The sequence below is a fragment of the Heterocephalus glaber genome, unplaced genomic scaffold (genome assembly GCF_053883595.1).
Source record: "Heterocephalus glaber isolate CG9 unplaced genomic scaffold, H.glaber_assembly_v1.0 deba00001452, whole genome shotgun sequence".
Lineage (NCBI taxonomy): Eukaryota > Metazoa > Chordata > Mammalia > Rodentia > Bathyergidae > Heterocephalus > Heterocephalus glaber.
In genome coordinates this window covers 22,394,579-22,407,404 of record NW_028258302.1, presented here as the reverse complement: position 1 = coordinate 22,407,404, position 12,826 = coordinate 22,394,579, and the positions used below count along the sequence as shown (strand labels likewise).

Sequence of the window (12,826 nt, the reverse complement as noted above, 5' to 3'; positions counted from 1 at the left end):
AGTTACCACCTTCCCTGGACACACGCCAAGGTTTGAAGCTCTATCTCCCCATCTCTCTTGGGAATGGCCCCCATAACTCCGGCAGCCTGGCACCCAGATCCAAGCGAGGTACCCCCCTCCCTGAATTCACTTTTCCAATGCCAGGACTACCTGGTCTGCCTGTTCAATTCTTGAAGCTTGTGTTTAACAAGGCTCTCAGCAGGGTCTCCAAGCTCCATTCCTGGGAAGCCCCCCAAAAGTCTGATGAGCCCTGGTGCCGGGAGAGATGGTCTGTCACGTGCAGAGAGGGGCAAAGGTCACAGGTGAGAAGGGGAGGGGAGGGGACTTACTGGGGCCAGCCTGCAGAGAGACCCCGGGGCCAACCTGGGACTGACCCTCCTCCAGGAGAGGGCGAGAAGGGGGGAGTTTGAGGCCTGGGTTTATTGTTTTGTATTTTGCCTCCAGCTCTGGGCCAGAGCCGCTCTTTCCCGGGGGAGACAAAAGGCCTGCCGATGTGGCGTCCTGCCCCGCTGGGAGGGCGTTTCGTCCCTAGGAATCCGTGTCCTGAGTGTGGGGCTGCTCACCACTCTGGCCTCCAAAAGCCCAGAGTTGTGGGACTTGAGATCAAATCCCCCTCCTGACAGTCTAATTGGGGTCCCGACAGCCCCCCCCCCCCCGGCAGAGGAGCTGAGTTGGTAGTAAGTTGTAAAGGCTCCCTCCCGGCCATCTTCCATCTCTTTGGACCCCAAATCCTCAGTACAGCCTTGCTGCACCGCCGTGGGACACCCAACTACCTCCTGGAAAGAGGTCTTGGGCTGTGGCAAGGTGGCCTAAGGGAAGAAGGCAGTTCACACCCTCCAGGGGGGAAAGGAAGCAAAGCATTCCTAACCTTGGGCAGACCTGAGCATTAGATGCAGATAAGGTGGCTCTGGGCTTCTTAGAACCTCGGGAGGTCAGACAAAAACCCGAACCTAGGGCTCTGACATCATTTCACAGTCGTAATCCCTCCCTCAGTGTCACCCCGGCCCTTTCCTGGTGGGTCCTACCAGAGGACATTTCGGAGTGAGTGAACAGAGGAGGCAGAAGATGTGAGAGACAGTGGACCCTACACTGGGAAGCCGGAGAAAAGGGTAGGATTCAGAGAAGCTCCCAACCCACCCCGGTGGCTCCGGCAGAGACGGGACAGCAGGAGCAGCGTGGGCGATCCGGGGCCGGGAACCTGGCGACTCTGGCCCATCATCAAAAGAAGACTCATGGAGAAAGTTGTCCCCTCCCCTTCTCTCGGGGTCCTCAGCTCCCAAGGCCTTGCTCCCCGACGGGCAGTTCAATGTCTTTCCCCCAAAATGAGGTCGAGCCAGGGATTAGAAAAGAGAAAAAAATATTCTTTGGGGATTTCTTTTCGTTACTGGTCCCTCGCTCCCTTCCGTCCAGGCCCCCCTTCCCTCCTCATGAATAAAAGAAAAGTCCGAACCTATCAGATCTCTTTGGCTGCCTCCTCCCCCTCCTCCTCCTCTTCCTCCTCCTGCTCTTCCTCCTCTTTCTCCCCCCGCTTCGTTCTCGGACAGTTGAGTTGAGCACTTTCGCACAACTTGCCCAGCTGATCACTCTCGCCCCCGCTCTTTTCCTCTTCTCTCCCCAACCCAGCCACTCCCTGTCCCCCGCGCCTTGAGCCCCGACACCCGAGGAGGCTCCAGTTCCCTCCTTGAGTCTTCCCGGGGACGGAGTGAGCGGCAGAGCTGACGCGGAGGGCGCGGGGACCGAAGGCGTGGAGAAGGGGAGGGAGCCGGAGCGAGCGCTGGAGAGTAAATATATAAATAAATTTGAAAAAGAAATCAACTCCGCGGCTCTCGGCTCGGGAACTTCTCCCCGGAGCTCCAGAGCTTGCCGCCCGCCGCCTGTGCGAGGCCGGGGGCCGGATCCCACCGCGACCCCCAGCCCCTCTCCCAGTCTCCGGCTGCGCCCGGGCGCGTCGGCGGGCACAACTTCCAGCCCCGCTGCGCCGGCGGAGGCGGACTTGGTGCCGGAGTGTGTGTTTGTTTGAACTTCCTCGTCGCCACCGTCCCAGCCCCCAACCTCCGCCCCCGGCTGGCTCACCCCCCTCCCCAGCTTCTGGACGCGCAGCCCCGCAGCCGGGGTTGGGGGGGGGGGTAGGGAGCGCGCTTGGAGGGGAGGGGGAAGAGGTTAAAGAAAAAGAAGACGAAGAAGGAGGAGGAGGAGGAGGAGGAGGAAAGAAAGAAAGATCGCAGCAGGGGGAAAGGCAGCGACGGGAAGCGATCTGCCTACTCCGGAGCCGTCGCCGGCGCGCGCAGGCATGGCGGGCCTCCCCGGCGCGGTGCCGAGGATGATGCGGCCAGCCCCGGGGCAGAACTACCCCCGCACGGGCTTCCCCCTGGAAGGTAAGCGCGCCCGGCTCGCCGCGCCCCAGGCCGCCGCCCGACGCTCAGGTCCGCGGAGGCGGCAGTCGCCAGGGGGTGTGGGGTGCGCCGGCGGCAGCTGCGGGGTCCCCTCCTTTCTGGTCCAAGTCTGGGAGCGGGACCCAGGAAGTTTGGGGGCCGACACTTGCGCGCTCTGCGTGGGCTTCAGCGACCGGCGGCCTCCGCTTCGCAGGTCTGGAGCGGCTGGCCTTTCCCCGCGGGTGGACTCCAGGTAGATTTCGGCTCCTGGTGGGTTTCAGCTCTCTCCACTGTTTCCAGAACGCTTCTTTGCCGATAGTTTCCCGGCTGTCTGGGCTAACCGGCTATGGGCTTTCTATGCTTGTTCTGAATTGTTCTTTCCACCCTCCCAGCATGGTCTTCCGATCCCTTTTATTTCGAAATCCCATCCATGTGTGATACTTTCTATTCCTAAACTACGAAGGTTTCCGCTTCTTCCAAAGCAACTCTCAAAACACTCCGGCTTTTCGGCCTGGAAACTAATTGGAAATAATCAATTGGAACGATATTTTTTCCCAAAAAACTTTTCGACCGGGCTTCCCAACTCTGCAGATCTCCCGAGAGAAGACCCCAAAACAGGAAGAGGGTAGGACAATGTCCAAATCAGGGGAAAGTGTTAATTTTGCAACGTGTTCTTCCCAACTATCTATCCGGCGCCCGGGCAGAGCGCAGAGAGCAGGGCGCGAGCGGGCTCCCGGCAGCAGAGAGAAAGGCCAGACCTTTTCCTGAGGTTTTTGTTCTCTTTTCTTTTTAAACTCCAGGAAGGCCTCCAACCGGTCCCCGATGGATCACCGGCCTCTTGGGGGTAGATAGCCCAGGGTGTGGTAGAGAAGCCCCTTAGATGCGAGTGTTACTTTTTGTTTTTTAATTACCCGTCTTGTAATTGTAATAAGCTCCTTGTGCGTGAGGCTGGGGAGAGGTGGCGGGGAGGGGGTGGGCGGGCAGGCTGCCTGCGGACTGGGGAGGGGGCCCTCGGGCAGCGGGACTGCTCCGGGTCCCTGAATTAGACAGAGGCGAAGAGAGTGGCTGCGTGATCAAGTGCGCGCGAGCAGCCACGCAGGCGGAGAGCGCCCGAGCCCGGGGATTTGCCGTAGCACCCTCCTGTAGCCGCTGCTAGTAAAACAGGCGGCTGAGGACGCGCGGCGGATTAGGACAATATTTGCCCAACATGACGCAGAATACTGAGGAGAGCCGAGTGCCGGTCGCTAAAGAGGCTCTTGAATATAAAGTTGGGCGCTCTAGAGCTCTCGAGCGCTAATGGCATATCCCGACACGGAGCCCGAGTGACTCCGACTTGGCGACGCACGATTTCTGATTAAATCCGAGGGTGGCTTCATACACCTACTTTTACAAAGAGAGGTGGGGGGACCGGGAGAGCGAGGGAGGGGGTGGTAGGAACAACTCGGCAGCCAAGGCCGCTTCTCGCCTCCTCCCTTCCAATTATTACTGTCTGCTCCCTCCACTCAGGCGGCTGTGAAATCGTTCTAATCTTCCAGATCTCCGCAGCCGCCGAGTCCCCAAATTGGGGGGATCGAGGTCGGATTAGTGCATCGGGTGGCCCCCAGCCCTCTGCGAGGAAATTGTGTAGACTTTGCATTAAGGCAGCGAGCTGTGCGTTTTCCTCTCTCCCGCACGCGCCAGCGCGCTTGCCTTCTGGTTCCCAAAGTCACCCCCACCCTGGGACTCTGGCCCGGCTTAGTGAGCAGAGCCTTCAGAGGACAAGGACAGTGCATGGATTTCTGAGACCAAGTGGGGTATTTTGGAGATTACTGACAGTGGGGTGTGTCCCCAAATTGTCCCAAAACGAAATTAAAACTTTGAGAGTGGTTGGAAGTAAAGGGAGTCCCCCTGGGGACAAATGAGGTGCCCCAAAGAGGTGGCAGCAGCCGCCGGAGGGTGTCAGTGGTCCCAGAACTGTGCCTGGGCTGTCCAGCCTTGGGTAGGATCCCTCGCCTGCTCAAGCCAGAATTGTAAATGGTACTAATCAACCAGTACTTCCCAGTCACCCATGAACTGGATCAGTCACGACTACTGGGAGTATGCAATGGAATCGATGGGCTGCCTCTCCCCAAGTCCCTGGCCTATCTGAGAGGCAGGCAGAACTGTGGCCCAAGCTTCCACCTGAGGGACCAAGAGCCATTCCCCCAGAGATCCTCACTCTGCTCAGGGCCACTCAGGCCCCCCAGGCGTGTCCTGGTCCTGGGCCATAGGGCTGGAGGTGGGGGCTGTGTGCAATGTGGCTTTCAGACCGTCGTCTCCCAGACTCTAAACTACCGAAACTGCCTCAAATTTGAGGAGCCGGGAGATCTGCTCTCAGGGGGCTTGGGACTTGAACTGCTGTGGTCTGAAAGTGCAGCCAGCTCCCCTTTCCTGCCCTTACCCTGTCCCCCTCACCATTTTCATCTCCCTTCTTCAGTGTCCACCCCACTTGGACAAGGCCGGGTCAATCAGCTTGGCGGGGTGTTCATCAACGGCCGACCCCTGCCAAACCACATCCGCCATAAGATAGTGGAGATGGCCCACCATGGCATCCGACCCTGCGTTATCTCCCGCCAGCTACGAGTCTCCCACGGCTGCGTCTCCAAGATTCTCTGCCGCTACCAGGAGACCGGGTCCATCCGGCCTGGAGCCATCGGAGGCAGCAAGCCCAGAGTGAGTGTCTTTGCCACAGAGGCTGGCAGCAGGCCTGGCCCTGGGCTGGGGGCCCTCGGCTTCAGTCCTGTCACCACCCTATGTCATTCAGCAGCACTAGGGTGTCTTTAGGCTTCCTGGAGAGATTACAGAGAGAGAGTCCCAACTCCCAGTGCGTCCCCACTATTTTCTCACTATTTGAATTTCTCAGAGATGAGGATAATTGTAGTCTAGGCTGCCCCAGACCTGCAGGCCAATGAGGCATGTCTGGGAACTGTCCCTACACCTGGCCCAAATTCCCTACCACCACGCTGGACCTTGGGAAATCTCCAAGTCTTGCCTGTGGTGGTCGTGAGCCCCGGGGCTCCTATTCAGGTTTTATTTTATTATCTCTCCCTGCCTCTCCTCACCTGTCATCTAGGAGCCAGAAAGGGGTTTCTTGAAAGAATAGGGGCATTCTTGGGGGATATGGTGACCAGAGCTATGGTGACCAGCCTGGGATCTTGGGAGGTTGATATTAAAAGTGTCTTCCTTCCCCTGCCCCATCTTTCCACTCCTGCTCTCCTGCCTCCACCTCTGAAGCAGGTGGCGACTCCGGATGTGGAGAAAAAGATCGAGGAGTACAAGAGGGAAAACCCGGGCATGTTCAGCTGGGAGATCCGGGACCGGCTGCTGAAGGATGGCCACTGCGACCGCAGCACAGTGCCCTCAGGTGAGAAGACAGCCCGAGCCGAGGTGCTTCAGCCAGTCCAGTGGGGCTCGGTGTGCTGGAGGGAGGAGGAGGAGGAGAAGGAGGAGGAGGACAGAGGATGGCTGACAGGAGCCCTGGAGAAAAACTGGGAGGCAAAGGAAGCAAGAAAGCACAGAGAGAATGAAAGTGAGTCAAAACAGGAAAGTGGAAAGAGAGGAGAGACAAAGTTAGGAGAGAGGGAGAGAAGGAAGAAAGGAAGGGAAGCAGAAGGGCTAGAGGAAGGATAGCAGGAAGGAGAAGAGGAGGGAGAAATACAAGGAGGGAGGAAGGGAGGGAAGACAAAAAGCTAGAAGGTTGGGTGAAAAAAGGAACCAGGCCCCAGGAGCTCTCTGGGCAAAGTGGCCTGGGGAGAGGAACCTGCCCTGGGAAGGCTGAGATGCATGGGCTTCCCCTTCTCCACGTCCTCACCATTTCTAGCAGAGCGTCCCAGATGTGAAGCTCCCCAGTCATGCAGCCCTGGAAGGGAGAGCAGCTGCGCACGCGCCTGCAAGGCACGGGAGTGTGTAAGGGTGTGCATAGCAATGGGTGAGGTGGGTGCCTCTGCCTGGCTCTTGGCTCTGTGAGAGCCAAGGAGTAACCCCAGTTGTGACCCTCAGGTGTGACTAGGCTTTCCTAAGTCTCACTACTTGAGTAGGCGCACTTGCTGAATGCCGGCACGGGGATGGTGATTCTTGTGTCAGTGAGGAGGAGGGGACACGATGACTAACTCAGGGGTCCAAGCCACTGCGGGCTGTTTTGCCCCCAACAACTTATACTGGCTCTTTTGCCTTTGAATTTCTGAGGTTTAGTGAGTTCGATTAGCCGCGTGCTCAGAATCAAGTTCGGGAAGAAAGAGGAGGATGACGAAGCGGACAAGAAGGAGGACGACGGGGAGAAGAAGGCCAAACATAGCATCGATGGCATCCTGGGCGACAAAGGTAGGGAACAGCAGGGGCGGGCGAGGCGGAGCCGGCGTTTTCCCACACTCCACGCGCTGGCCCGTGCCTCCCTCCGCCTTCCCAGAACGGCGCGGCCAGGCTTCGAGCCGAGAAGTGGAAGGCCCGGGACCTGGGCCTCCCAGGCCTCCTAGGTGCAACCCCAGGACGGGAACCGGGCGCGACACTGAGCGTGGAAGCTGGGCCGATCGGGTAGCGCGTCGTGTGCTGCTCGCTCGTTGCGGCCTCAGCGCGCGCCCAGGCTACTCTGGGGCGCAGGTCCTCCGGTTGGCGTTTTGGCTGCTAGTCCTAGTGTCCATCAATTATTTATAGGAAACTGGGGGGGGGGGGGCCGGGAGCCGGCCCGCGGGTCCCTAAATGAATTTGTTAACCAGACCTGCACGGGCTCTCTAAACGGTCCCTTGAAACCCTGCCTGACAGTTGACTGACCGCTGCAATCAATAAAAATTAGCCAGGACCGCTGCCTGACTCGGCCCCGCTTCGGCAGGGCGGGGTGGGGGCTTGGGGGGGTGCTTCCCTCTTTGGCGTTTTCAGGCGGGGTGGGGTTGGTGAGGCCAAGTTCCCAAGCTCACTGGTCCGGGTCCCAGTGGGGCACACATTCCTGCCTCACACCCTCTCCCCTCCCTGAGCACGGCTTCTGCACCGGGCTGAGGCCGAGCCCAGAGCCTGGCTCTCCCTCGGATCTGAGGAAAGCGTTTATTTTTCAAGCACTTGCATGCCCGCTGGGGACTGGGACTTGCTTTTGTTTCCCATCGGGAAAGTGTGGAGAGGAGGAAAGGCAAGTCTTTCCTCACCTCCTCCCTGTGCAGCTCGCTTTTGAGACTTCTTGTATGTGACATGGGGCCGTGGGGACAAGTGACATTAGAAGAACTAAAGCCACAAAGACTGACCCACGAAAGAAGGCCCAGGAACAGACGCAGGGAAGTGGTGGACAGAGACTTTGGAGAAGGTGGGGGAATGCTTCTCCTTCCAGGGGCTTCTCCGGGTTCCTCCCTGTGTGTGCCCCAGCATTCCTAGCCCAGGTCTCTCTCCTGTGCTGGGTAGTTCCTCCCAACCTTGAAGATGAACTTCTCTCGGACAAAGCCCGCTTCCGAAGACAAATCCCAGCGAGGGAGGCCCAGCCCCCATCAGCCTAGATGGAGTGGGAAGGATGGGGGTTGGGGGCAGGCAGCCCCAAGTGAGAGCAGCTCTGAGCTGGGGAAGGGGCGGGCTATTGACATTCATGGCCCCTAGTGCAGCCACAGTCCCTCCTGGGACAAAAGGGCGAGGGAAGAAAGGGAGCCCACTGTGGCTGGCACCCCGCTGTGCCGGCCTGCCAAGGAGCCTGGGATCTGCCCGGGAGGCAGCCCTGCACTGCCAAGGAGCCCTGGCCTGGCAAGTGGGCCCAGACCCCCAGCCTGTGAGGCACCCAGTGCATATATCAGTTCTTGTTAGCCAGAGACTAGCTGGACTTGAACGTGAGTGACAAAGAGTGGGGAACATGAACTTGAATACTTTCCCCTGACAAATACTACAGACCAGACACCTCTTCTCAGTTACCCCAGGAGTAGAAAAAGGAGAAAAGTAGGTTTGGATTTATTTGGGAAGACTTCAGATTCTTGTGTGTGTGAAGGGTACATACAGTTTACTCTGCTGGAAGCACAAATAGGTAAAGTTCCTCTGAGAAAGAATAAAAGGAGAGGAGAAAGGAAAAGGACACGTGGTTTGGGATGATTCCTTTGATTCAAGGGAATTTGAGGGTTTCAAGATCTGGTCCTGGGTGATAAACCCAAGGAACAGGCAACTCCGATGGACAGAGGATTTCCTTCTTGGCAAGAGAGCCAGAAAGCTCCACGTTCCCAAGGGTTTGAAGAGGAGCCCAGCAGTTTCCGAGTGGGGAGGCTGAGAATACAGGTGCATTCTGAGGAATTCAGAAATGAAACGGCCTCGTGCAGCAGGTCCGGTGTCCCAAAAGCCCTTCAGGTTCTGAGCGAGGATGGGTGTGGGGGGCATGGTGGCTGGAATCGTGCTGGGTGACAGACTCGGAAGTGCGTACATCTCTCCATGTGACTCGCGCCTTTGGAGCTGCACTTCCGTGCCCGTGGGATTCTGTGTGGTGTGTAGTGTGATCGTAGGTGGGTGTGCGAAAGCACTGTGATGAAAGAGGTCTCTGTCCATCTGTGGACAAATAGCAACCGTTTCCAATTGGAGCGTGGGGACTGGTCAGCAATCATCCTGACAACCTCTCATCTCTCTCCCAGACCCTAGACACCAGTTTCATGGCCAGGTTAAAGGGGAAAAGACCTCTGAACCTCCACCCAAGTGGTCCAGGTGCGGAGAGGCAGAGGTGCCCCGTGGGCAGAGCAGGGGGAAGGGTGCACACCCACAACTTTGTTTTGGCTTCTTGCTCTTGACAAATGCTTTCTCCAGGGGTTGCCCCTCTCATGGCAGGGAGCCGCCAAAGAAGGGGTTTAAGAGCTCTCCTCTTTAAACGCTAAAGAGAGATCCCTCCCTGAGTCCGTTTTTCCCTATCGTCCGCTTGGCATTTAATAACGTTAAGACTTATTAGAGCTGGTAATGAAAACTGGGGCTGCTGAATAGGAAACTGTGTTGGAGAGGGGTGTAATAGCTTCCAGGCATGGTAAGAAACTATTTATCCGCAATCAGTCCTCACTCTCAGAGTTTGAAGCACAAACGTTAAGTTGAAGGGTTTTAAAGCAGATTAAATTGAGCTTTTATTTCTGTGCACTTTCATCTCTGAACAGCTCACTCTTGCTCCCCTTGGGCTGATATTCATGAGACTGTTCATGTTTTTTTTTTTTTTTCCTTCCTCTTATCCTTGTTAAGACTGAGTTATTAGGATTGTTGGTTGTGAGAATTCTCAGACCACTGCCGGTAGGGGCACCGGTCAAGCCCGGCTCACCTGGAGGGAAGTGGACAGAGTGGACAGCTCTGCCCCCCTGTCCACTTAGACTGTCGCCTCTTCATCCCCATCTTCAAGGATCAGTCCAGAGAGCTGACAAAGAGAGGATCTAAGAAGGGAAGAAAAAAGAAAAAGATTTTCCCAGAATCCGAGCGCACAGAGATTCTCAAGTGGAATTTGATAGGGGCTTACAAAGGGCCAAACCATTACTCCTAGGAGCTGAGAGAAGGTGAAGAAATAAGCAATAATGTAAATAACAATAGCAACAGTAACAAACAATAAGAACACCAAAGCCTCAGGCATCCTGCAATGCATAAATTGAAACCCTAACGGATCGGATCCCACCGTGGGGCTCCATATTGGTCTCTAGGGTAGAAAGCCCAGTGGGGTTACAATTAATTTAAAATATTGAAATAAGTTAAAGGAGAAGGAGGCATCCTTTTCCTCTGTGGCCAGAAAAACCTAGGGGTGTTAAGAGTCCAGCAGGAGAGTCTGCACATTTCCTAGGCTTAAAGGCCTTTGGAGGTGGGGGAGATGCCAGGGGGTGTGTAAGCCAGATTTGTTTGTTTTTACATTTTTCCTCAATTCATTTTTAAGGCAGTGAATTTACAGGTGTGGAGTGGGAAATGACGAGGGGGAAAAGATCAGAAAGGAGGGGAGAGCCCGGAGTGTGGGTTTTAGACACTTGTAAAAGGAGGTGGGAAACAATTTAATTTGGCAGCAGCGATGGCTGCTAATGCGGTTTTCGGTCGTTTGCTACACTGGAGGAAGCTGTTTTGATTGTGTGTACAAGGACCTGCCAAATTTAATTAGGCTCCGGGGGAGCGAATGAATAGGGGAAGGGGGGCACCGTTCCCCGTTCCCCTCAGCCCACACTGCTTTTTCGCCTTCACACCTGGAAGGGACATTGTTTATGGGATGGGTGAGAAGGCCTAAGGGAGGGGCGGGAGAGGGAGAGGGACCTTGGAAAAGGGGGTGAGTGAGGGGACGAAGATAGTCCATCTATCAGGAAACGATCTGCATTGATTTAAACCAACAAGTTCACTCCTCTGTAAATGTGTGTTTAGAGAAAGGTAATTGACACTCCACCAAATCAAAGGATTACCCCGGGTTGGCAATCTAATCAAACAGAGTCCAGGCGGGATTTGAGGCGTTCCGAGTGGGATCAGCTTCGCATAATGGGGGCTTGGAGGAAGATGGGAGGGTGTCAGGCAATTCCCCGGCTTTAGGCAGAGCTCCGCGGAGGAGATTCGGAGACCAGAGGGAGAGAGGAGGGGCCGGGGGCTCCGCCGGGGGCTGGGGGCTGGGGCGAGCGGAGGGGGTGCGGCGGGGAGGATCCCGGGGGAGGAGGCTCCCGGCGAGGGGGCGAGCCCACACTGGGCCGACCAGACTCCCCCTTTTCTTCCCTCCGTCCCCCCAGCCGAAGAACAGAGAGGGAGGAGGGAGCCGAGCCTGACGAGCACCAACAATAAGGAGATAACTATTACAAAGGCAAACACTGGCGCTCGCGCGCGAGCCGCCCCGCCACCCGCGGTAAACAAAGTCGGCAAACTGTTTGCCAGATAAACTCGTGCCTAAATCGAGTGTGACGGGCCAGGAGAGAAGAGACAGAAGGAGATAAGGTTGGAGGGGGAATGAACGAGCATAATCTAATAGAAGACGTTTAGAAAACAAACTTTAAACAAGGGAGAGCAGGCGAGCGCAGCGTAACATCCGCCCCGGAGAGCCGGGGGAGCCGTCGGGGGCTGGGGGGGGGGTGCCGGGAGCCGCGCGCCAGGGAGGCCCTGCCTGTGGGACTCCGCGGGCAGCCTCGGGCGAGGGTCCCCGGGGCGCCGCGGGAGAGGCTGGGCTCCGAGATGGAGGTGCAGCCTCCCGCGCGCCGGCTCGGCTGAGCCGAGTGGGGTCCCCTGCTGCGAGGGCGCTCGGGCTGCGTGCTCTCCTCCGGGCACCGCCGCGCACTGGCTGTTTCAAGGCGTTTGTACCTAAAAGATTCGCGTGCGCGGCGCAGCAGTTAAAGGAATTAGATATTTACCAGTTTGAAATAAGCCTGGGAGGGGGGGGAGAGAGAGAGAGAGAGAATATGAAATGAAAAGACGGGGCTGGGGGAAGACTTCAAACGAATTGAATTCATCATTTGGAATGGTGGAGGGGAGATTTACCAGACAGTATTGGGAAGTTATTTAGATATTAATAACACATTTTCCTGAGGCGCGACCACGGCGGCCATCTGCGCCGCTCTCCGAGCTATTTGGCTGAGTAAAATATGGGCGTCTCAAATGTTGGGACGAGATAACGCAATCAGGCTAACCCCGGTCCTGAGACTGCTCAGCGGCGCTAAACCCGGATTAACCCCCCCAGCCCCCTCCCCTTTCACAGCTTTCCAAATTTTCAGTGGAATTTACATGGAAGGATTTTAAAGCGCACATAACAGTAGCCTTAAAGCAGTAAGGTGATTATTTGGTTTTTTTCTTTTAAAGGAATGTCTTTCTGAAAATGATAGCTGTCACATATTGCATTATATGTAAAAGATATTATATAAAACATATTTGATAGAGAGAGGGGGCTGAAAGAATGAAATTTCCTTCCAGGTTACCTCTTTGGAGTTCCTGTTTACCATTTTTATGTCCTCAACATAGACAAAGTTGATGGGGCTTCATTCTGTAGTCCAGTAAGGGCCCTCAGGATATGAACATGAAACGAACAAGGTCCTGGCGTCTGCCCGCTAAGCCCTGACACAGCTCACACCCCAGAAATGACAATACCTGGACGAGAGAAGGGATCCTGCACAGAAGAGAGACTCCAAAGGGAAGGTTCTCCTGAGGCTCTGGGGCCTTGAAGGCCATGACTAAGAGGCACATTCCAGGAATTCAAGAAAAATAATTCCTCTTCCCCTCCCACTCCAGACGAATGGGGTAATTAGGAAGCCCACTTGAAAGTTGCGACGCCCCCCTAAGTTTCTGCTGACCTGGGCCTTGCCTCTCCTTCCCCCTTCCCCCAGCTTTGGTCGAAAGCGGAAAAGATGGAAGTAGGGTCAGCGCTTTCTGACCTGCTCGGGAGGGACTGGCCCCACTGGGGTCGGACAGGGGGAGGGAGGGAACTCGCCTTCCCAAATCGAATCAAGGCAGAACGGTGACCTAAGGGGGAAACTTTGCCATTAGTAGATAGATCTCTCCAAAACTTCAAACAATGGGGTGGG

General features: G+C 56.2%; 1 protein-coding gene across 1 annotated transcript in view; it reads left to right on the top strand.

The window, feature by feature from the left end:
- The first annotated feature begins 2,224 nt into the window (after positions 1-2,224).
- Pax7 (paired box 7) overlaps positions 2,225-12,826 on the top strand; it is a 98,009-nt gene continuing 87,407 nt past the window's right edge. Inside the window, exons 1-4 of the mRNA XM_004850406.3 lie at positions 2,225-2,375; positions 4,828-5,063; positions 5,625-5,754; positions 6,582-6,710. Of these exons, the coding sequence (XP_004850463.1) occupies positions 2,291-2,375; positions 4,828-5,063; positions 5,625-5,754; positions 6,582-6,710 (580 nt within the window). The 5' untranslated portion in view covers positions 2,225-2,290. The remainder of the gene's footprint in view (positions 2,376-4,827; positions 5,064-5,624; positions 5,755-6,581; positions 6,711-12,826) is intronic.